Below are 24,881 nucleotides of genomic sequence, written 5' to 3'. Positions count from 1 at the left end.
GTAATATATTAAGTTTATTTGCAGTTTGCACCCTGGAAACTGGGAAAAAGCGCAATGTGCACGCTGAAAAGAAACAAATAGCACTTTACACCCTAGTGCGTTCCGTCGGCGGAGTGTGAGCTTGTTTGCCCAGAAAAGGTGTTTTCTCTATAAATTCTTTGCCTTGATTCCAATAGATTTATGCCTTTCGCTTAATTATATTTAAAAGTAGAAAATATGTGTTGATAAAAACATCAAAATAGGATAAAAATATCCTTCAGCTCTCTTTTCTGTCCGTGTACATCAGCTCTAAATGACTAAAAAATACAACAGTTGGAGAAAACTTAGAATCAACATATCAATTCTTAAGCAATCCATTAAAAAGAAAAGGGGCTCTTCAATTCATTTTAGATCTACACATAGCTAATGGGTAAAGAAAACAAAAACACTGCAAAGAACAAAATGAAAAAACAAAAAAATGTCCAATGAACTCTGAATATCCCCCTAAGGACTATGTAGAGGACAATAATGCCAATTAGAGGTGGGACTATGTAAAAATCAATCCCACAACACTTAGAGCTGTTTCGCAGAATAATCTAAAGATCACTCTTGGAGCACCTATTGATCGTCTTCTTTACTTCGTCATAGTCATTGGCACTCATCGTGACTGGTAATATTCGTCCACTCCACTCCAAATGGATCATTTCTTGGAGCCTATCACCCATGCTTAGTCTCAGATATGTTGCCACGATGGCCATGGGATTCGGTAGGTTGAACGACGTCACTGAGAACAAAATCCATGCCAGTAATTGTGGTTTGCTTGGCAGGCCCTGTGTTTGGATTTGATTGTGGAGATGCAAGCTCTAGTTTATATGGTCCAGCCGGCGAACGTGCAGCTTCAGTGCTGGTCGTGGGATCACAGATTCCAGCTGCATTGTGAAACCTTTCACCAGGGCTTACAATTCTGGATTCCAGCTCTGAGTGAGTTTCTTGGGGGCTTTTGCTGTTTGAAGGAGATCTGGCTTTTTCCAGCATGAACTCCATAGGCTCACTAATAAGGTCTGGGGGCAGCAGAAGAGGATTTCCAGCCACCAATGCTTGGTGGTATCCAAGATTTGGGCTCTTCAGCTCGTTGAGGACCAAATAGTTTGCTGCAAGACAAGCATCATTAGCTGCTCCTGCCTCTGCTTCCAACCGTTTCTTTTCTTGAGCAGCAGAAGCCAGGTCCAGTTTTGGACTTGGGCTCTTTGAGACACTCTCGACAAAGTCACCTGGGTGGAACTTGGCTGCTAAATTCTTAGGCTCTTGGGAATCAGGTTGAGACTGACTGGTGAAAACATCTTGATGAAAATTAACATCCGGGCTTCTGAGTCCATTGTAATAAAGATCAGTTTGCTGCTGCTCTCTCTTTATAGCCTGAGGTGCTCCATCGTGAACAAACTCTCTGTGGTGGGCCATTTCATGGCGAATCATTCTGTCTTGCTGAATTTCAAATGCAGATCGTGACATATCTTCCATGAAATTGTGGTGGAACTCTACACCACTGGAGGCCTTCAGTTTGTTATGAGCAAACATACTGGATCCAAGTTCTGACTCCACAGACTTCCCATGGACTTCAGGTTTCTGATTGATGCTTTCTTTAGTAGGCAAACTACTGGTTGTCGCTTTAAATGGTGATTCGGACATCAGATTTTCAGTAGTTGCTGTGTTGCTCTTAGACCCTTTTGACGATGTTGAAACTTCAAATGCCTGCATTACCTCGTCCTGTTCCACCATCCTGAGACTACCAGTCGGATGGATGGTTGGAGACTGTGTGTTGACTCCAGCTTTTGGAGTTGTCGGCACTGTGATTTGCCCTCCCATGTTAGAACTCGAGCTAGTCCTCAGCCTCATGGCTTCAGGCGCCATAAATGTGGAGTGATTGCCTAATGAGTATTTGGTGACTGAGAGAGGCGTAGAAGGTAAAATAGGGCGCAGGACTGGCTGTTTTGATGCCAGGACAGGCTCCAGGGTTAGTTTTTGGGGATGGGGACTAAGGCCACTTATCCGACTTGGATCATCGTAAACTGGAACCGGGATTTCTCTTCTCTGATACATCTTGGCTTGTGGAGCAACATCAGTTGCTGCTGTAACGGGAATGAACTTCCCCGGCTGAAAGACCACTCCACGCAAAGGTATGTCGTTGTTGCCAATTCTGACAGATATCAAATATCCAGCATCAAATGAACCCTCAATAACACCATAAATCATAGTCCCTACCATACCATCAACAGTACAATCTTTGTGATTTTTGTCAAATTCTTGAGTTTGTTTAGGAGATATTACTTCGACTTGTTGAGTTTTCACGAGAGTAGGACTTTCTGGTAACTGTAAGTTGCCTGAAAGATTGGCATCCTTCCGTGGACGGCCACGTTTGCGCTTGGCTGGGAGGGAGACCGAAACATCGGTCATCTGCACTGAACTGGTACAAAAGACAACCACCCTGAATGCAGCAGCCTTTACTAGAGATCTTCCCCTGCAAAAGGTTGCCAGAAAAGATCAATTCAGCCATCAGCCATTGCCATAACAGGACCAAAACCCAGAGTTTAGGCTTCTAGGATCCATCAGAACAATCATAACAGCAATGGTATAGAGAGAATAACATTAGGCGGATGAGACAAGTTGTTCTTTAGATACCATGAAATATGCTCACCTGCCAAGATTCTCAGGCAAGGGGCATCTAATTCTGGCTTCTCCTGCTTATAACGATATTTGCTGGCATAACCTAAAACAGTGAAAGCCTCAGACATGCTTTTCATTTCTAGGGACAGCTGCTGATGGAAGAATTGAAAACTGTTCAGCATCAATTGCAAGTTCACTGCAAAAAATCTGGATGCCTGGTGGATTTCATTAAGAGCATGCTGGACATGAAATATTTCCAGAGGCCGAACTGGTTAAGAAACTAACTAGCCAGGTACTTATGGAATCAGCAGTACTGGTCTTGAAAATATTGATCGTATAATCCACCGGAAACTAGAACATTAAGAAGCTTCTTCATTGGACGACATCCCACCTCACTAAACTAGTGCTTTCGTAGATAACATACATAAATACTCCATGAAAAAGGAGAAGCAAAACATAAGTAGTTGATATTACACCTCTTTTTATCAGTTAAACTCAAAGAAAGCAGAGCATATAGATCCAAGTGTACAACAGAAATTTCCATGCCCAGAATTTTGCCCCCTTGCAATTGATGATGAATATCTATTTTAAGAACCATTTGATAACAGTAATTGAATATCAAGACATTCACATAATTGAAAGTTTAATTTGTTAAGCATTTCTGCGGCAAAGGAATAAAATTGAAACCTTCGCCTCAACGTGAGCATAAGCCTCGTATGTTTCATGAGCTAGCTAATAAAGTTCAGCAAATGAACACCATATTTATCATTGCGCACAAGCTGATAAGTTCTCACCTCAATTGTCTACATCAGTGATTGATCGAAGCCTCTTGGGAATGGAAGGTGGCAGTTATCCTGTCTACATGACAAGGAAATCAAAGAAGCCCATCAACATTAACGTCTCCATTTGAACATATAAGCACATATGTGAACACAATAATCACATATTAGCAAGCAAAATCCTTGCATTTATTTACAAGGTTTAACAATTACACAAGAATCCACATACCGAAAGAATATAATCAGTTCCACATACGTCGAAATGGCAATAAAATTAAGCAAATTGGCATCACATAAATCAACTCATCCATTACAACCCAAGATTTCATCCTGGTGCAGGAAATAAGTGCCTCAACAACAAATACAGTCATTTCATTTCTCTAAGCTCACACCAATCCCACACGCCCACAGACACACACGCGTGTATATCCGATAAAGGGGCAATTGAAGAACCAAGAACTCACTTCCGGAAGGCTTCTAAATAACCAGAGAAACTATCCTTTCTTTTGTCTATGTTTTTGCTTTCGTTTCAACAAAGATCCGAATGGCGTTTCCTTATTTTCAAGAGAAAGAATCAAAGAACAAGCACAGAAATCAGTGGCGTGAAGACTGTGTTCTTATAAAAGGAATCTGTAAATTGAATATCGCCAGTAACGTGGAGAGACGAAATTGATGAGTCGGTGCAGTTCGTGCAATGGATCAGTACTTGACCGCAAATTTCTCTTATCCCACTTACTCTCATTGCATGTTTTTAGCATCTGAGTGAAATTTAGGCTTTCCGTTGGTTGGCAGCAAAGCAAGAATGAAGAATTGGTGGGGCGACGTAGAATCGTGTGATCCCATTGGTGTGTCACTTGGCATAGGCATGAACAGAGTTGAATGTGGAGTAATTTTCTCTCAACCCTTCACCTTTGCCAACAGCATCCCATGCACCCACATTTCAACAACATCCTCTTTCACTCTATTATTACTATCTATTCCCCAAATTTCTTCACATTCTCTTCCTACATTTTCAATTCAATAAAACCATATGTTATAAATTCTACATCCAAAAATTGCAAATCAAAATGAGGTTCAAGCAACTGAGTTTGTTTTAGTAAGTTTATTATCAAATGTTTGTGATTGTAAAATTTTTAAATAAATTTATCCCAACACCCTTTTAGTATTTCCATATCTTATCCATTTATGACGTCATTTACATACTTCATATTTTCGATTAATGTAATTGTATGATTAATATTTACGTTTTTAACAAAAAATGGGTAATGAAATGTTGATTTTGGATCAACGGTATCCAATTGAGATATAGGGGAACGGGAACCGAATCAGTGAAGTGTATAAGTTGTAAGACCTAATGATCCAAACCGTTTGATTAAGGTTGGGCCCATTTCTTGGGCACGTGGTCTGCATGCGCCTTATATGAAAATCTTGACGACCGGTGGCCACACAAATGTAGATACAAACCGAAAATTATCAAATTAGGGCTGGTAAATTGCTTCCCAGAATTTCCTAATGTTTCCACCTTCATTTTGAGTCCGTATTGCCTCTGATCAAGATTCTCCACCACCACAACCGACGCTATGGCCTCTCTTCTCACCAACGGAATTTCGCCCTTTTCCTCACAGCCCGTTTCCGAACTTGCGAAAGGGTCTTCACTCCACTTCACTCCCAAATCCCCCGTTTACAGAAACCCTAGTTCTAGAACTTCCTTCAAAATCAGGGCTGATGTCGGATATGAACCCAAGACCACCATCGACTCCCCAGGTAAGAAATCATCAGATGACGATGACCCACTTCAGAAATTCTTGAAAAGAGACTATAAATGGGGTTTTACTCAAGAAATTGATTCATTTTCTATTCCTAAGGGGCTCTCTGAGGAAACTATTAGGTTAATTTCTTCAAGAAAGGGTGAGCCGGATTGGATGCTGGAGTTTAGGCTAAAGTCCTATGAGAAATTTGTTAAAATGAAAGAGCCCAAATGGTCTGACAATCAGTACCCAAGAATTGATTTTCAAGATATTTGCTATTATTCGGAGCCCAAAAAGAAGCCAACTTTAAATAGTCTTGATGAGGCTGACCCTGAGCTCATTAGGTACTTTGATAAACTTGGGGTGCCTTTGAACGAGAGGAATAGATTGGCTAATGTTGCAGTTGATGCTGTTCTAGATAGCGTCTCGATAGCTACTACTCATAGAAAGACATTAGAGAAGGCGGGTGTTATCTTTTGCTCAATTTCGGAGGCCATCAGAGAGTATCCGGACTTAATTAGGAAGTATTTAGGGAGAGTTGTCCCTGCTGATGATAATTTCTATGCTGCTTTAAATTCAGCTGTGTTTAGTGATGGCTCGTTTGTATATATACCAAAGAATACGAAGTGTCCTATGCAAATATCAACATATTTTAGGATAAATGCCATGGAGACTGGACAGTTTGAGAGGACACTGATAGTTGCAGATGAAGGGAGCTTCGTTGAGTACTTGGAGGGCTGTACAGCTCCTTCTTATGATACTAATCAGTTGCATGCCGCAGTAGTGGAGTTGTATTGTCATGCTGCTGCTGAGATCAAGTATTCTACAGTTCAGAATTGGTATGCAGGTGATGAAGAAGGGAGAGGAGGGATCTTTAATTTTGTTACCAAGAGAGGGCTCTGTGAGGGGCCTCGATCAAAGATTTCATGGACGCAAGTGGAGACCGGTTCTGCAATCACATGGAAGTACCCGAGTGTTATCTTAGAGGGCGATGAATCAGTTGGTGAATTTTATTCTGTGGCACTGACCAATAACTATCAGCAGGCTGACACAGGGACTAAGATGATACACAAGGGGAAGAACACTAGAAGTAGGATTATTTCAAAAGGAATTTCAGCCGGACATTCAAGAAATTGTTACAGAGGTCTTGTCCAAGTAATGTCCAATGCTGATAATGCTCGGAATTCGTCGCAATGTGACTCAATGCTCATTGGCGACAAAGCCGCTGCCAATACTTATCCGTACATTCAGGTACGTTCTTTGATTATGATCTGTGATTCTGTATGCTTTGAACATTAGTAAGAAATTACTTTTTTATTTTTATACTGCCAGCTATTCGGCTTCAGCTTTTCCATATGGTCTGTGGTAAAGGTTTGATATCTTTATGACAATTGACCTTCTGACTCTCTTGGTAAAGTTTCAATTTAAAATTTGAATTGGAAAGTAGTTGTCTATCTGCCATTTAAAATCGAATTTTATCTATATGAAAGTTAAACTAAATCCTGTTTTTCCTAGAGATTTCTTCTTCTCTTCATCATTGGCTTTTTCCGGACAAGCTGGATGCCAGGACACTCCCATTAATTGTTTTCATAAAACACATGCATACTGTCTTATAGAGTATTATGAGCTGATGCTCAACTGTTACCCTGCATCAATGTCTCTAGCAAACTTCTTGTTCCTGTTATTTATTCATAGAACATGCTAGTACTTGGCAAGGCCGTGCCTTACAGATATCTGCTGTGGATTGAAGTCCTTGTGACAACTGACAAGCCAAAACTGGAAATTTATTGAGCTTGATTTGGACAGAGAGTATTATTTGTGTATAAGTAGGAAATTGTGTTCAAATTGATAATGTGTGTTTCATGGTCTTTTAACGTTCATGTTCCAGTTTTCTGATGAATCTGATCTGCAAAAACTATACCTGCTAAAAATAAAGCCTACTACTGTTCTTTATTCATTAGAGGCATCTTGTGTATGTGAAGAAGCTGGAATGCATTTAAGACAAATGCCTGAGTCATTGTTGTTGCTGCTTTACTAACTAATCTTTGTTCTTTCAACAGACAAAGAACCCCACAGCCCGAATTGAACACGAAGCGACCACCTCCAAAATTGGTGAAGATCAGTTATTCTATTTCCAACAGAGAGGTATTGACTATGAGAAAGCAATGGCTGCCATGATATCTGGGTTCTGCCGGGATGTGTTCAATGAACTCCCGGACGAATTTGGTGCTGAAGTGAATCAGCTCATGAGTTTGAAGCTTGAAGGTTCCGTTGGTTAGGCCTTGGCACTGTGACAAGGCAACATTTCTTTGTAGATCGTCTAACCTATTAGTTTTGATCCGAAAAAACTGAAGATGTTTTCAAGTTCTCCTTGTCCTTAAGAATGGACTTCTACAGATGATCTGTAAATGTTAAGTCATATATATTTGTTTGTCCTGTAAGTTCCTCTTCGTCGTGGAGTTTGATCTATACAATAAGCTTTGTTGGATAAAACATCAATCGCTCTTAGTTGACAGACAATGTGCAATCTTGCCATTTTGCTTATGGACTATATACGAGGACCAAAAATGTATTTATCCCGATTATAGTGGTTGCTAGGTCAGTCCCACTGCTGCTCATCTGTGGCGATTAGGCCGGGCAATTGGGATAAAATGTTATTCTAGTTTTGATATAAGGTTAAATGCAAATTACTCCTGATGATATTATAAAAAAGTAAATTATACTTGATGTATTTTTCATACTAGAGCAATTAAGCTCCTTATGTGATTTGTGCCATTATTTTTAGAGTTTTTTAGATTTTTAATCATAAAATTACATTTACATCTTTTTTTAGGGTGGTGAATGGGCAGGTGGGTTTGTGTTTGGGTTGGGTCCAAGTGAGTGGGTTCAAAATGGGCCTTGCCATGTTGGCAGCAGCCTTATAAATGTAACGAAGGCCCTATCCGGTTAAAAGAATTCCGTCTTTCAGAAAAAATTATAAAAAAACAAAATGAAATGAAACGAGCAACTCTACTACTTATATTTCAAAAAATTAAACTCTTTGGTCATGTTTACTTTGGGGTATCACAATAAGTGAATGATGGAATAAATTTAAATTAAATGTATGATCGAAAAACTCAAGATTAACTAGAGATAGTTTACTTTACTCTGTTATTTCAATATCATAAAATTGATTTTTTTTTTATTATTATTCTTGATGATAATCCATTTTCAAATGTGAAACTATATATATGTGGTTGGGGTGGAGGAAGAAAACAGGGATTGAGGTATTGGGGGAGGAAGAAGGGGGTTAATGTGGTAGGAATGATCTGAGTCAAGTAAGTATGGTACTTGGTTTATTTTTGTAATAGTTGGTTTGGTCCCCCTCGAACCCATTTGGTGGTTTGGGGGATTTTGTTGTTACGAGGACATGTCCCTTAATTGAAGAATTTCCCTTGGTTATTTCCTATTATGGGTTTGGGTTGGAATTTCCGCTTGCCCTGATTTTGATTCGTTACAAAAAATAATAGCGGGCATAGGTATAAGCTGAAGGCCCAGTGTGGCAATGACTTACTTGAATCTAATAAACGCAACCTTTTTAAAGTATCATATATTCTGAATGAGGAAAAGGACATAAGCAACGGCCACCCCCCTCCAAAAAGGAATATATGAAATTCAAGCAACCCTTTAACAACAGGGTGTAGGTGCGAGAAAAGCCGGCAAAACTCTACATGTGGTTTTAATGTCTTGATGGTGAAGACTCGACCTCGACTTGTCTCCTCGAAGAAAGAAAAGGAGATACATAATTTGAGTGTGTGTGAGAGAGAGAGTAAATTCTGGCCGGATGAGGCCACGCAATGCTTTGACTTTGTTTTAACCATTAAAAATTAATTAAATAATATGAGTTTGTGTATTTGCTGTGGGGCAAAGTTTCATGTTCATCTCATTGACTTTGAAGGGGATGGGGATGGGGCACCTTCTCATGTCGTCAGAAGTCACAGCCATTTAAATTAATAACTTAGAGGAATTATGCACAAGAGAGAGGGATGAGTGGATGGCTCTCCTAATTTCAACTATTGTTACTATGTGCAGTGTTTTACTAGCTAATTATTATTATTATTGCTTATGTATTGCCACTGAGTGTCATTAATTTTAGAAAATTTTGATTTAATGATTGAACCATTTAATTTAATCCAATAATAAAAAGAATATCATTTCCAAAGTGGCACTCACAACCCAATCATTTACTTACTTTTATTTTATTCACATTATTGGTACAGTGTTAGCCCTTCCTATCTCATCAGCAAAAATAAAAAAATCTGATCTAATTTTAATTGGTTCATCACTTGTATAAATTATGAAATAATTGAAATTGAAGCTCAGTTTTCATCTGCTGTCCACTTATATTCTAAAACAAAAATAGGGGCAGTCTGAGTATCATCCCTTCCACCAAAACCAATTAACAATGTATTTCTCTTTGACAAATTTGCCCCATGCCCACCTCCATTTCCTATTATTTCTCAAACAAGATAAATTATCTGTGTATTGGTGCACATGCACTGTTTCATCATCACACCACTATAAATACTGCACCAAACCACAACAATATATCAGCTCTCTCTCTCTCTTCCCTTTCTTGCTCTTCATCCCACCCAAGTAATTACTAAAAATGGGTATGTTGCACGTCAGACCATATGCTTACTCAAAGGTAGAGAATGAAGACCCGGAAGAGACGAAGCACCGGCTGGCGCAGTTCTTGATTTACAAGGCTATGCAGAGAGCTGACGGTTGCAGGAGAAGGCCGTCGTGGTTGAGAGTCAAAATGTTCAAGTTGAAGATCAAGATTGGTAAGAGGCTGAAGAAGCTGAGGAAGGGCATCTCTTCAACTCTCTTTTCTGCTAAAGCTGATCTCTGCAGCCAAATTACTTGTGTGTTCAAATCTTGCAAGTATTTGTTGCATGGGAAGCAGCAGCCGCAGGACCGCCCTATAATTAGCACTCTCCCACCATTCTTCTGAATTTTAAGTCTTATTTGCTTTGTTGTCCCTACATCTATCTTGTTTGCTTTGTGACAGACAAAAATGATCAGACAAGTGTATATGCTGGTCTTGTTCTGCTTTGCTGATTGCTTCTTGGAAACAAGAGTTTTGAGCCCATGTGCTCCAAAGATACCATGTAACAATTCTTGAATTAATTGCTTCTCCTTCGCTTCCATCTTTCTATTGAATAGTAGATGAATGCTATTGATCAACGGCCATCGATGTAATTAATTATTCAATGCTTTATTTTGAACAGACAAGTGTTGAGAAGAGTATACTCTGTGTGTGTGTGTGTGTGTGTGTGTTTCCTCCCTCCACAAGTATGACGTGTTTTGGACGAGAGAAGATGAAAGTAAGGCTCAAAACTAAATCAAACTACTCGATTTGATCAGTGCAAAAATATCTAATTACTCAAATTTGATTCATCTTTTATCCAATTAAATTTCGTTTGAACTTGATTAGATCAATAATTATATCAAACTCGATAACAAATTTGAATAATAATATATTGAACTAAGTTTGAATCATTTACAGCCCTACAGGCAATTATCTATCACCCGATCAAAAACCACATTAATTTAGAGAGAGCGAGTAGATGGAGGGAAACGTGGTATGCATGATTAGGAACAAGATTGTGAAAACGTTGTTCCCAATCCCCCACTTGCCTTAATTTCTGAGCAGCGTTGAAACAAAACAAAAGGGTATAGGTATATGGTATTGGTTGGCATGTGGTTATACAAGGGTTGCATGATTTTAGCCTTGCATTCCGCCCAAAAGACGCCATCACACAACAAAATCCGCCTAATATATGGCCTGCTCACCTCACATTTTAGACCCTTCTCGTCAAAAAGTATATACCCCCCATGCCCCAAACACATATAGTATATGCCAAGAACCTAAACTTCAATTCAAATTGGGCCCACAAATGACCGTTTACTTATTTTAATCAATAATCGAGTTTATTTAGGCGTCATACCCGGGCTACCGACCACTGTGACTGAACGTTGGGTGGTGCAAACAGCAGTAGAGTACAGCCGTACAGGCACAGTCGATTGTTGTACGCACGTTTGAGCAGCTAATACCCAGCCCTGATTCATAATTTCAGGTCACTTGGATTGGGGCACCACGTTAGGGTAGTTGTTGTCAAGGTTGGTCATGTGCTGAAATTATTATGTGCCAATGCCACACCACATGGGGGTTCTCAATTTGGATTCTGCTGCTCATGTTATGATAACTATTAAGGACAGACACCCAGATGAAATACCCTTTTCATTTCAATTACATTCTCTTTTTCTTTTTCTTTTTTTATAAATTATTTCTTAAGAGAAATTGGTTTGTTTACCATATTTTTTTCCGTTTGATGCAGATCTGGATTTTTCTTTTTCCCCGAAAATTCAGATCTTAATATATGGGTTCGGCGTCTGGGGTTTACAATTGGGCCACTGGGCAGGCCCAACTGGGATGAACTTCGTTTCCCAGTATTGGGCTGCTTATTCCTACCTGTCTCTCTCAGCTTTCTGTTGTTACAGAGGAAAAATATGATTTTGTTTGTTTGTATTATAGTTATTTATTATGATTATAGATTAAAAAAATTATAGTGAATGTTGATTTAACACGACTCTACAATAGCCAATAGTTATTATTTCGGCAAACAAGATCAATATTATATAACTAAAAATTATAATAAGTATTTTAGTCATAATTAAAAGGGATAAATATATGCAATCTATTATTTTTTTTACAGAAATCACCTTTATCTTTTGAAAGTTTACAGAAAACACTCCTGACAGCCTTTAAAATTTAAAAGGTAAGAGTGGTTTGTATAGAAAGACAATATGTGATAGGGTGTAAAATGTAATTATCCCTAATTAAAAATCATGACAAATGTAATTTAGCCGTGATCACTTAAATTTTCAAACTGAATTTATATGAATGCAGTATATTTCTTTTATATATGATCGTAATTAAATCATTCTCATTTATAATATGTGGAATAATTATCTTTTACAACATTAGGATAATAAATTGCATATAAAATATTTACAAAGTTTTCTAACATTTGTAAAGAAAATCAAACATATAATTTTCTTGCGTGTCCTTTTCATATCTTAAAAGGCCCAAGACCGTTGTATTATCTAAAGGTGGGAGAGGAAGCCAATCAAATTAGACCTTCCTCCCATCTAAAAATAGATTGGACCATAATCGGTGATTACGAAGACATACATACAATCTATTAAGTGCAGTATAGTCATATGATTACAAATTAAATATAATTTATAGTACAAAGTATTATTGAAAAATATATATTATATATAAATAAAAATGTGAGTCTTTTTTTTTGCTAGGAAAACGTTTTCATCTTTTGATATGAAATCCATCCATAAGAGCTGATAGTTTAGGAAAGTGGAGATAGGGAGAGAATCGTGATTGTAATGTTGTTTTTGGACATGGAGACAACCATAAAATGCGGTTTCCTCTTGCATATAGCGTAGGTAGGAAACATCGAATTATGTCGCGTATTGTGTGTCTACTATACTAAATATCCAGCGGCATTCATAATTATTATATATTTAAGGATAGATCTTCGAATAAATGTCCGCTCTGGAATTGAAAGAAATTCGGGGAATTTCTCAGTCATCCATCCCCGTTTTCTTTTCTTCCAAGTTTTAGGGTTTCCTTTCTTTTCTCTCTAATTATCCGACCAGGTAAATTTCAAGTTTCAACCCTTTCAACAGTTGTATTCCAGCGGCATTTTGCTTGTTAACTTGTTCACGCGTGTGTATCACGTATCATATACCCCTTTATGTTTGTACGTATTACTTTGACATCTGAAGATGTTATGCTAATGCTGAAAATTAGATTCCTGCTTTAGTTAAGTTCCTCCTGCAGTTTTCTTGAATTCATGAGCCAATCACGTTGACATTTTTTGGTATGAATGGTTGGAACTTCGTTTTCTTTTGTTTATTTATGTTTTTGGTGCGGTCATGTTCGGATATCTTGAATTCCTGTTTTGGGGTTTAACTCAATTGTTTGGTTGCAGGCTTTGAACCTGTGCTTTGGTGTTGAGGTTCGTTTGATTGGGATTTTAGCTGGAGATGAGTGTGGTGGGGTTTGACATTGGAAATGAGAACTGTGTGATAGCTGTGGCTAAAGAACGTGGGATTGATGTATTGCTTAATGATGAGTCCAAGCGAGAAAACCCAGCAGTGGTTTCATTTGGTGAAAAGCAGAGGTTTATTGGCTGTGCTGGGGCTGCATCCGCGACTATGCACCCAAAGTCAACTATATCTCAGGTCAAGAGATTGATTGGTCGGACTTATAGTGAACCCACTGTGCAGGATGACCTAAGGTTGCTCCCGTTCGAGACATCTGAGGGACCTGATGGTGGAATCCTGATTCACCTGCAATATTTGGATGAAAAGCAAACTTTCACCCCGATACAAATTTTGGCAATGCTGCTCGCACATTTAAAGCAAATCACGGAAAAGAATCTTGAGAAGCAGATTACCAATTGTGTAATTGGTATACCATCTTACTTCACAGCTTTGCAGAGACGTGCATATTTGCATGCTGCGGAGATTGCAGGGCTGAAGCCGCTAAGGTTGATGCACGACTGTACTGCTATTGGGCTTGGTTATGGCATATACAAGACAGAGTTCCCAAGCAAGGGTCCGGCAAATGTTGTGTTTGTAGATGTTGGTCACAGTGACACACAAGTTGCTATTGTGTCATTTGAGCCTGGGCATATGAAGGTATTATCCCATGCTTTTGACAGCAACTTAGGTGGACGAGACTTTGATGAGGTCTTGTTTAGGCATTTTGCTGCTGAGTTTAGGCAACAGTACAAAATTGATGTTTATTCTAGTGCCCGGGCTTCCATAAGGCTGAGAGCATCATGTGAGAAACTGAAGAAGGTTTTGAGTGCTAACCCTGAGGCACCGCTCAATATTGAGTGCTTGATGGAAGAGAAAGACGTCAAAGGACACATTAAGAGAGACGAGTTTGAGAAACTGGCATCTGCATTACTGGAAAGGATTAGCATTCCATGTCGTAAGGCTTTGCATGATTCTGGTCTGACTGTTGACAAGATTCACACCGTTGAGCTTGTTGGATCTGGTTCACGGATACCTGCCATTACAAAGATTCTGACTTCACTATTTAGGAAAGAGCCCAGCCGGACACTGAATGCAAGTGAATGTGTAGCTCGTGGCTGTGCCCTTCAGTGTGCAATGCTTAGCCCCATATTCCGAGTGAGAGAGTATGAGGTTTGTCTTCTTGGCTACTATTTCCAAGTAAAATCTTTCCATCAGTAAATCCTTGTGCAATTATAGAAACAACTTTTACGGATGTGGCAGTTTCTAGAAAAAACCTATTCTTTGCTGTTGACTCAAGGAACAGATATTTGTAACCTGTATCTTTTAAACATTCATTTTTAGCCGTTCCTCAGTTTGTACGACACAAATCATTATGTATATGAATATCTGTATGTAAGGAAAAAATCATCATCTTTGCTGCTGCTTGTTAGGCAGCCTGAGAAGATACAATTCGTTTCAATTTCAAATCTTTGTAATGCTAGATCATAATTTGGGGCCTCGACTAGCAAAGAAGACTCGGGCAAATCCAAGACTATTTTTGCAATTTGCTAATCATATGCTGAAAAATTTTAGCAGTTAGTCAAAAACTTCATTTATTGGGTTTTAAAGAAATTAAAGATTTATGTCATTGCTGAGCTAGCTCTCGCTTTTCTTTTCCTTTCCCAGCATCTCAGGTTCTTAAAAAGCTTCATGAAATGGATGCTCTATGTTGGTGCTGCAATAATGATTTCTGAACTTCCTCTCCTTCTTGCTTTTTCAGTGTTCTTTAGTGGCTAAAGATCTTGATTGGATTTAGGACAGTTACCTGGGTTTATTTTTAATGTTAATAACGCTGCCCTCTTAACATTAGGAGCCTAGTGGTTGATCTCAGCCATTAGTATTCTCTATTAGGAAATATGAAAAGCTTTACTGGAAATAACCAGCTTTGTAAAGGAAAATCAATATGCTGATACACGCTCATGCAAATATTTTGTTCCTGAAGTGGACCAAAGGATTGTGCTTTTTATGGCTTTGTATTTTACATCTGCCCGGGTATGGACATTGATCTGATTCAATTCCAGCTGGTTTTGGTGAAGCTGCATTTATTGCAAAAGATAATATCGTAAATATTTGGTAATTATATCATCTGTGGTGGTAAAAAGGAAGCCAGCTTGGACGGACAAATTGTTGTGGTGGGTCCCATCTATAGTAAATATTTTGTTTATGAACAAGGTTGTTTAACCTATTGTCTCCATGCACATAGTGGACCTCCTCCTCCCTGGTGATTTACTGGAAGAATGGATTTTCTGAAACCAAAAAGAATTTTGGATATAGGACCCTGATTAGGCTCCTAGACCCTCTATCCTTCCATCTGAATCCTCCACCCACCAACTAGCCAATACCGTGCCTAAACGGGGACTGGTAGAGTGCTAATATTTGCATCTTTAATTTGCAGGTGCAGGACTGCTTCCCGTTCTCAATCTCATTTGCATCAGATGAAGGGCCGGTCTGCTCATTGACAGATGGAGTATTGTTTCCCAAAGGCACTGCTTTTCCTAGTACGAAGATGCTTACTTTGCACAGAAATGATATATTTCACATGGAGGCCTTCTATGCAAATCAGAAAGAGTTGCCTTCTGGCGTGTCTACAAGAATCAGCTCTTCTAAGGTATGTATGCCGTTAGTTATTCAATTTTTATAAACAATTAGTCAGCTATATTTCGAATACTATAAAGCTAATGGTTCACAATTGTCAGAAGCAGGTGCTTTTTGTTTTTTACCAATTTGCAACTGAATCTCAAACGTTGTCCCTGCCTGCTTCTACCTTCTGGGTTTGGGCTTAACCTCCGAAAATCACAAGCCAAATATTCAAAAAAGAAAAGAAAAAGAAAAAGTATTTAGTTTTGACATATTTAAGCAAAAAGCTCAGAATCGCAGTTTTAATAGTATCTGCAAACACTCTTAGTCTGCTGCCTCTCATGAAACTGGCGTATATTACTTGTGATTATTGCAGTCAAATACCAGAACATCGGCCTAGCACATGGTTTTAGAGAAATCATTGTTTGAACTGTGTTGTATATGGTGAGGAATATGTGCTGACATTTTAGTTTGAATTTTTATACTTGCATGAATATTGTCAGATTAAATTGTTAATCTGTAGAACTGTACTACTGTGAGAGACCGTAAGATCTCTGCATAATCCTTAATGCATAAACACCATTTGAACTTTGGATTTGACTTCTAATTAGCTATTGGACACCATACGCTTGAACAATATGATGGCAACTTCTATTAATCAAAGTATAAAGCTTCCAACAGTATCGTTGCACTGGATCACGTGGGAAGAACTTAAAGTTGGTGCCTATTCCTGGAGAGACAACCCAATGGTTTAGACTCAAGATTTCCTACGGGTCTTGTGTTTGAACTTGGGTGACTGCATGAATTGGGCGTGCGTGTTAAATAAATAATTAAAAAAGGCTCTTAAAGCTGGGGCCTCTGCTTTGTTGTTTATCAGCTGAATCTTTTGCAAGCTACAATCAGAGTAGATAACCTTATCTGCATTATTCTTTAATGCATTTGAACATGCTAGGGTTCAATGATTATATATATTTTTTTTCCATCTTTCTGCATTGACTATTGCACAAGAATTTAGCTTTCTGTTTCTCTCTTATCTAGAATTTGTTGAACAAAGCATCTTAAGGAATCTTTTGCTAAATTATTTCTTATCTAAAATGGCTCCCTTTTCAGATTGGCCCATTCAGGGTTTCTCATGTGGAGAAATCAAGGATTAAGATAAAAGTTCAGCTAGACCTCCATGGAATTGTTTCCATAGTGTCTGCCTCGGTAAGTGTGGATATAATGTGGTATTCTATTAGGGTATCAAGCTAGGAGCTTTGACAGTGTGATGCCAATTTTATTGAATCATCTCTCTGCAGCTGGTAGATGATCAGGTGGATGATGCTACTGTAAAGAACAATGGCGATACCCTTTCAGAAAATGTGGGGCCAGGCAATCACGAATCTTTTATCAAGCCAAATGGGACTTCTGTAAGTCCAGTTAAACAGCTTTGGATGATTCTTTTGCTGAATTGCATATACTATATTCAAGAGGAAGAAAATTTTAATATTGCTTTAGTACTTCATTTAATGTTACCCTATTGCCATTTGTCCAAGGCCTATTTTCTAGATTGCTCCTGAGGACTGTAATATTGCTTTTTTCTTTTCCCCTCTTTATAGAATGAAAAATATTTTCCCTCGAGTTTGTTATGTTTCACCATTGAGAAAGCAGCCTTTGTCATCTTCATGAATTTCTCATATAGTTATGATATTTATGTTATTCTTATTCTTATTATTGTTTTATGAGAAAGCAAGATTATCAATTTGGTATTAAAATGTTTACGACAGTCATCTGTCTCGGCAGTCAGCATACAGGTTTTCTATCTTTGCACAACTTTAATTTCTCCGAAGCTGTGGGAGTGTCAGACCAATGTGATCTCCTTTTGCAGGGTCATGAGATAAGAAGGCTAAAGGCTATAAGAAGGCAGGACATATTCATTGCTGAGGACGTATATGGTGGAATGACACAGGGTGAGCTCTCCCAAGCTCAAGAAAAAGAGCTTCAGTTGGCCGAGCAGGACTTAAAGGTGGAGAGGACCAAAGAGAAGAAAAATGCACTGGAGGCTTATGTATATGAATCACGAAATAAGGTGTCTTGTCGTGCTCCTTCTTTGTTGGTTGTGTGCTACTGTCAAACTATTACTTGCTTTCTTTGATGATTTAGTTGCATGAAAATGTCATTATCATAGTGAGTGACTGTTGAAGGAGAGTGCAAGCCCAACAGCTCTTGCTGATTGTTATTCCCAACAAGGCACTTCTAGTGAACTCCAGGCACCAGCACACTATTAACTCAAAATAATGGTGTTCAAAAGTTTAAGGGCAAACCTGGGTATTAGGTTGTAGCTTACAGCCCAAAACAGTATCTATATATGACTTGACACATAATTTTCCCTTTTATTGAACTAAAAACAATTAATTGCAGTTCATTTGGTCCATTTAAAACTGTTCATTTATAGCCGAGCCCAGCCTTCTGGGATACTAGATAAAATATGATTTATCTGTTTCTGATAAACACATGTACTGTTGTTTTTTCTCTTGCATTTTACTTTACTGTCTTGGCAATTTAAATAGTTATGCAAGACTTTTAAATGTTTGAACAGCTTCTGAGTACATATCGGAGCTTTGCCACTGATTCTGAAAAGGAAGGAATTTCCAGTAACTTGCAACAAACTGAGGAGTGGCTCTATGATGATGGGGATGATGAATCTGAATATGTTTATACCGAAAAATTAGATGATCTGAAGAAGGTTCATTTTGTTTGTTTGTTTTCCTCTTGAACTCATACTGTTCCGTTTATTGATTCTTCTTCATGTTCATCAGATGGTGGATCCAATTGAAATTCGATATAAAGAGGAAGAGGCCAGGGCGGTGGCCACAAGAGAGCTATTAAATTGCATAGTGGAGTATCGGATGGCTGTAGCATCACTTCCCTCTAGTGAAAGAGATGCAGTATGATCCCCTTTAACATGAATTGTTTTTGGATTTAGTTTTTCAATGAAGATATGGGGTTCCAATGACTATAAGAATATTTGGCTATTTTCATTGAAGGTCATTGGAGAATGCAATAAAGCAGAGCAGTGGCTTCGAGAGAAAAGCCATCATCAGGATTCACTGCCCAAGAATGCAGATCCAATACTTTGGTCTGGTGAAATCAAGAGGAAATCCGAGGCACTTGATGCGTATGTCTGGCAATCCATGTCTTCATTGGAATATATAACTCCATACACAATTTTGATGCATAAATGATTCTTATATCCTCACGGTTTGATTCTCCTGGATGGAGGTGATCTACTGTGTAGACACCCCAAAAGCAGAAAAAGTATCATGAGCATTCTGGTAAAGAATGATCCACGTATTGATTGATTTCCTCAAAGCTCTAGCCCTGGACTATGCTACTATGTACAGCATGAGCGTATTTTCTGGTGCTTTTTTGACCAAGTAGATTTCTGCACTGGTCCTTTGGGGTTTTAATGCAATTACTCTTGATCTGTTCATAGTGGGACACGAATTAGCTGTTGCACATGTCTCCACATATACACGTTCTTATTAGTATCCTGCTTCTCTAGATTCCTTGAACAGTTTTTCACTCTAAGGAAGTTGTGTGGTTATCTTTGTAGCTATAATATGTCAGAAGTGCTTTATTTGACTTTCACCTTTTTATTCTGGCATTATCCTTTCCTCAGTTCTTTTCATTTTTGGATAATGCGTTTCAGGATGTATAAGCATGTGATGAGATCCAGAGAATCAGATACGAGAAGTAAAAGAGATGATATGCAAGTTGACTAATGCACTTTTGAAAAGGATTTTGATACCAAGAGCCAAGTATGAGAAGTATTCAGATTGATTACCATTTGATTGGTGTAGATTTGTTGGGTCAACTCTGCTGGCGGCTATTTGTTCCACCCAAGAAATTGTAAGTTCTCTCTCCCATGGTTTGGGATAGATGGCGTGCTAAGTTATATCAACTCAAATGCGAAGAACACACATATATGATGGTGGTTTCTCCCATTTTCTATAGCTGTTTTTCATGCGGAACTTTCAGCAAGACCCAAACGCTATTATACAGAGATCCAGTTCGAGTGAAACATTTTTATCAATTAATCTCCACACATAACATTTTTATCAGCTAAAAGCATTAAAAGTTTTACAACGTCTTTCCTGGTCAATGGAATACACTTCAGGGACCAAAAAGAGATCAATGCACAATAGTAAGGTGCCATGACTTCCTTTTAACCATCTTACCTTCACTGTGTTCTTGCAGCCTATAGTCTGTTCTCATATACATCATTGGTTGAGATATGTTGCTTTGAACTGTATGTAACTTGTCATCAAAGCAATAATAATTGATTTTTGTGGTAATTTCTGTCCCTCTTATCCCTGAGGGAAGTTTCTATCTCCGGCCAGTGAGATCCTGTGAATTTGTTTATTTATTGCACAGCAATTTTTACTATATAGGGTTTATTTTTTTATTTTTATCTTCTGATGAATTTACTATATATGAGGTTAAATCCATAGCTTGGATGCTCTGGCTGTAGATTGTAGACGTGGGTTGTACCTGGCGCTGTATGTGTTGGTTACTTTGCATGTAGTTCATGGTAAGTTCTGATATTAAGAATCTTTGCTTATTATGGACCAATATTTTTGTCCTGGAAATTGTTCCTGAGCAATCGATCAAGGAAAACCCAGTATGACGAACATCAATATCCTCAAACAAAGGTGAACAAAATAGTAGCAATATCATTGTTTTCTTTTTTCGTACATCTGGCCATATGATTTGGTAAATACTGGTCATGTTTTCATGAATGCAATAACAAGAGCAGTGATGCCTGGCCATGCATTGTCTGAAGGCTTGGCAATATGCCTTTTTATTTGCCGCTTTATCATAAAGTTGTTCAGCCTCTTTTACTCCTTGAGAAGGGGCTCTGTGATTTCTTCCCACTTGTCCAAACGCTTTCTTGCTTTCTCCACCTGCAGATTCATTGCTGCTTATTATTTTCTGACAATGATAATAAGATAAGCTTCGTGTGCATGTGGTAGTTGCCCCAACATGGACTTGGACTTTAATATGTGGCTTTTGCAGTAGCCTGTCTTTCTTACGGACCTGTTATGTAGCTTAAACTTGCACTAAATTTCATATGAGAAAAAAGTACCCATCATCTCATATAAATAGAATACCTTAGAATGAAAGAGGAAACAAACAAACCTCTTTATTCCAGTCTGTTCGAAATGTTACCCAGAGTAAGATGAGGGTCTGCATCATTGTCCCTCCGATCATGCCAGACCAAATTCCCTGTCAAAATACATAGCTACAAAATTTGATACCTATGACAGACTGAATTTTTGAACTCTGTGCAAACTATGTAACTGCGAAAATCTTGGTAAGGTATACCGCACAAATTATGTCAAGATCTTACCTTTACACCAAGGTTGAATTTGAAGCCAAGAAGGCAACCAATTGGAATTCCCACCATGTAGTAACAACCTACATTTATGCATGCCACAAATGATTGCCATCCGCAACCCACGGCCACTCCTTCAATTTATTGAATTTCACATCAATTATAGAAACAGTCAGACTCTCATTACTGGTAAAGAAAAAAAAATATATAAAAGAAAATAAAAGATCAGTAAAGGACTGCTGCAACCTAAAATAGGATTAAGTAGTCTACTCAGATCATTTCCCTTTAGGACTGAGAGTGCATGATGTTGAAGATTTCTCAGCTGTGCTTTACTAATAGAAATGCCAGTTATCCCCAGTTACAATAACAATTTGGCTTATCAACAAGAATTCAATTGTGGATTGAGATGTACTATTTAATAATAATATAGTTGCATAATTAAAGAAGATCATAGGAGCAGTCACTCAAGAAATGATGTCAGAAAAAATTCTCTACCTACTCTTTTTGTAATTGTTTATCCTGATACATGAATTGATTTCTATTAATGGCTCACCTCATTTATGCTAGCTTTAAAATAGAAAAGTCCAAAGGCTTAACATAAAGTAGAACGATCCAAGGTAAAAGCAGTAAGCAAGCTTTCAGAGATATGGCATTGAAATTAACTTGCCAACGTGAGAGAGAGATATTTCAGTCGTATGTGAGAGTTGAGTACGTAAATGTTTGTCGGCTAGGAGTTGTCATTACCGGACAAGACTGGTTGGACGCCATTTAAGAGGAGAGTGACTGCTAGCAATGGACAGAGATCTGCCACCGCTTTGGCCACCGTTTCACCCCCGGTGAAAATGTAACTTATGATGTGGCGCTGTGATAAAACAATGCCGGCCTCCGCCGCGGCCACCATGAAAGAGACCAAATTCACCATCATGACGGAGAACGCCGCCGATTTGGGGTGCCCTGCTCCTATCTCATTCCCCACTCTCACGCTGGTATCATTACCAATCTTTTATCAGATTTTTTATGAGTAAATTAATACTAGTCGAAAACGCGAACTCAGTGCACAGCAAATACTGGTGCATATTGCAACATACTTTTATCAAATTTATACCAAAATACAATGGAATAAAATAAAACAAAGAGAAGAAATTGATAAAAGGAAATTCAAAAAAATGCGAATGAGGCGAGTTAAAAATTACTTATCTCAACATGACAAGTGGAAATTATAAAATTAGTTTATTAACTTTAACATAAAAATTAAAAGAGACACAAAAAAAGGTAAAACACCAAACCCACTCCTTCATCACTCGTACAATGTCGAACAACAGACGTCTCAATTCAAAACGTACCTTAAATTTATTAAACTGCATCACAATTATTTTCTTCTCTTTTTCTTTCCTTTTTTCCCCCTGGAATTATATATATTTTTCTTTAAATTTATCTAACTCATGGTTAGCCCTATTTGATGTATATGTAATTTTTTGGGGGGTGGGGGACAGGTGTTTAATTATGTAGTAAATACATAAAAAACATATCCAAAATAGCTGCACGTATACATTGAGGCAGACCAACCTAGCAGCAGCATTGAATCCGATTGAGACCATGAATAGTAGTCCATTCACCGACATGCTGCACAAATCCATTAACAAATGATACCATCATCTCCCAAAATAAACATCTTAGATATACAGAAAAAAAGAAAAAAAATTTAGAAGAGACACAAAATACCAACACTTGTATGCTCTATCAATCCCAACATAAAATTATTGCCAAGAAAGAAGAATATACCCACCTTAATTAATTATGCATTGAGCTGGTAATTAGTAATATATATATATATAGGATAATAAGTTCAAAAATTTTTGAAATCTTTTTATCCAAATTAATTTATTTGCCCGACACTAAATAACTAATTAGGTCCTTTATACTTATTATCGTGACATTTTAAAAATTATAAAAAATTAAGTAAAACAATTATGTATAAAACAAAATTTCCTTATATGTGTTCAGTTGAGTTAATTGGATCAAACTGAAATTGAACTAAAATCTTTTTCGCATCAATTAATTAACGTCTAGATAAAGACGTGAGGGGGAGAGAAGCTTATGATAGTTTACCACACAGAGAGTGCATCCAAGGCGAGTTCAGGATTCTCCAGCAATCCCGCAATCAGGACTAGTACCTGAAAGTACCACGTCTCCAAGCACAGCATCACAGCGGAGCCAATAGACAGCTTCACAAACTCCCAAAGACCGCTGAAAGCCTCCCACTTGAACCCTGTCCACGTGTCCTTACATTTTCGGCTAGCCACAATATACACGAACTGCGCCGTAACAATTATCCACCACGACAAGCTCAGCACCAGCGACGCACCTAATAACCCTAACCCCACCCGGTACACCGCAATCCAGCTCACCAGCAAATGCACCCCCAGCGTTGCCAGGGAGATCAACGCGCTCGGCGCCACTATGCTCTGCGCCTGGAGGAACTTCTGTATCGGAAAATTCACCGAGTACGCCAACACCTGCGGGATCAGACCGTACACGAACACCGACGCCAGCGTCGCTACCTGTTTGGACTCGCCGATGAAGAGCAAAAGTGGCCTCGATAGCACGTAGACCACCACGATCGGAAGGCTGAACATCATCAGCACCACGGTGGCGCGTTGCAGGTAGACGCCAAGCATTTCGTAGCGGCCCGCGCCGTACGCCTGCCCGCAGAGTGTTTCAACCGCGCTCCCCATGCCTAGCTGTAAATATTATTATATGAGTAAGTGCGTGTGGTTTTTCCTCTAGCTAGGGTTTAAAGATAGGTTACTCTATATATAGAGAACTTACGAGGAGTCCGTAGGCGAATAATTGGATGCCTTGATTGCCGAGACAAGCGGCGGCGAACTCCAGATTGCCGAGGTGACCGGAAAAGATGCGAGTGGACATGGACATTGCGTTGTTTATTAAGTACATCATGACGGCGGGTGCCGCGAGTTTGAACAGGAGTTTCAGCTCGATCCACGTGGCCTTCCTATAACGCTTCAGGCATGGCAAATCGGCGTCTGACAGTACCTTTTCGAGCTCGGAGCTGGAGTGACTGGCGACGGCGTCCGATGGCGGCGGTGGCATCGAATGACAAGAAGCTGGTGGGTTGTGGTCGTCCACGGGCTGCTCCATGCCAGCAATTCAATTTGTGAAAGTGAGTGATGAGAAAGCAATCAGCACATATAAATAGATAAAGACTGGACGAGAATTTTGCATAATGTTTGGATTTATTTTATGAGTGTTTTGTTGTATTTTGTGGAGATAGAGAGAGAAAAACAAAGATAAATAAGTGTGTGTTAGAGATAGTATGTATGTTTGGATTTGTTTTTTAAGATAATTTAAAATAAGTATTGTATGTTTAATGTTGTGTTTTGGGAGATAAAAATTACTATTCATTGTCAAATCACTTTCAAATCATGTCTTTTTTGTATATTTTTATGTATATGTATGGGTATATATATGTATGTATTTATAATAAAACAGTTTAAAACACCTAGATAAGGTGTTTGTGAATGATGGCAAACATTAGGTATGTTTTGACTCGTTTCGGAGATAACTTGAAAATGAAAACAAACATAGTGT

The 24,881-nt window shown here is 38.5% G+C and overlaps 5 protein-coding genes across 11 annotated transcripts; 3 read left to right on the top strand and 2 right to left on the bottom strand.

Moving 5' to 3' along the window:
- Positions 218-4,367, bottom strand: LOC105175356. 5 transcript variants are annotated; one of them, XM_020698431.1, is made up of 4 exons: positions 3,649-4,367; positions 3,435-3,498; positions 2,672-2,743; positions 218-2,494 (listed from the first exon to the last, which is right to left on the bottom strand). In XM_020698431.1, the coding sequence occupies exon 4, from the start codon at positions 2,428-2,430 to the stop codon at positions 697-699; it is 1,734 nt and encodes a 577-aa protein (XP_020554090.1). In that variant the 5' UTR covers positions 2,431-2,494; positions 2,672-2,743; positions 3,435-3,498; positions 3,649-4,367; the 3' UTR covers positions 218-696. The 5 variants fall into 5 exon arrangements, with proteins under 5 accessions (XP_020554090.1, XP_011096081.1, XP_011096079.1 ...); XM_011097779.2 differs by having other exon boundaries at positions 2,672-2,991; positions 3,884-4,367; XM_011097777.2 differs by having other exon boundaries at positions 3,884-4,367.
- Positions 5,000-7,682, top strand: LOC105175355 (UPF0051 protein ABCI8, chloroplastic). Its single transcript, XM_011097776.2, has 2 exons — positions 5,000-6,418; positions 7,228-7,682. The coding sequence occupies exons 1-2, from the start codon at positions 5,000-5,002 to the stop codon at positions 7,444-7,446; spliced, it is 1,638 nt and encodes a 545-aa protein (XP_011096078.1). The 3' UTR covers positions 7,447-7,682.
- On the top strand, positions 9,816-10,163 carry LOC105175354. Its single transcript, XM_011097775.2, has one exon. The coding sequence runs from the start codon at positions 9,816-9,818 to the stop codon at positions 10,161-10,163; it is 348 nt and encodes a 115-aa protein (XP_011096077.1).
- On the top strand, positions 12,530-20,322 carry LOC105175352 (heat shock 70 kDa protein 16). Of its 3 annotated transcripts, none has more exons than XM_011097772.2 (10): positions 12,530-12,676; positions 13,225-14,449; positions 15,714-15,926; positions 17,006-17,101; positions 17,194-17,304; positions 17,763-17,963; positions 18,474-18,620; positions 18,694-18,822; positions 18,922-19,052; positions 19,587-20,322. In XM_011097772.2, exons 2-10 carry the CDS (start codon positions 13,280-13,282, stop codon positions 19,657-19,659), a joined length of 2,271 nt encoding a protein of 756 aa, XP_011096074.1. In that variant the 5' UTR covers positions 12,530-12,676; positions 13,225-13,279; the 3' UTR covers positions 19,660-20,322. The 3 variants fall into 3 exon arrangements, with proteins under 3 accessions (XP_011096074.1, XP_011096072.1, XP_011096075.1); XM_011097770.2 differs by lacking the exon at positions 12,530-12,676 and adding an exon at positions 12,686-12,889; XM_011097773.2 differs by lacking the exon at positions 12,530-12,676 and adding an exon at positions 12,896-13,113.
- LOC105175353 (protein DETOXIFICATION 40) lies at positions 20,577-24,465 on the bottom strand. Its single transcript, XM_011097774.2, has 7 exons — positions 24,102-24,465; positions 23,382-24,013; positions 22,839-22,895; positions 22,017-22,255; positions 21,288-21,406; positions 21,077-21,163; positions 20,577-20,841 (listed from the first exon to the last, which is right to left on the bottom strand). The coding sequence occupies exons 1-7, from the start codon at positions 24,429-24,431 to the stop codon at positions 20,776-20,778; spliced, it is 1,530 nt and encodes a 509-aa protein (XP_011096076.1). The 5' UTR covers positions 24,432-24,465; the 3' UTR covers positions 20,577-20,775.

The sequence above is a fragment of the Sesamum indicum genome, linkage group LG12, assembly GCF_000512975.1.
Source record: "Sesamum indicum cultivar Zhongzhi No. 13 linkage group LG12, S_indicum_v1.0, whole genome shotgun sequence".
In the NCBI taxonomy this organism is placed as follows: Eukaryota; Viridiplantae; Streptophyta; class Magnoliopsida; order Lamiales; family Pedaliaceae; genus Sesamum; species Sesamum indicum.
The sequence above is the reverse complement of the archived record's forward strand: the minus strand, read 5'-3'. Positions and strand labels throughout refer to the sequence as shown.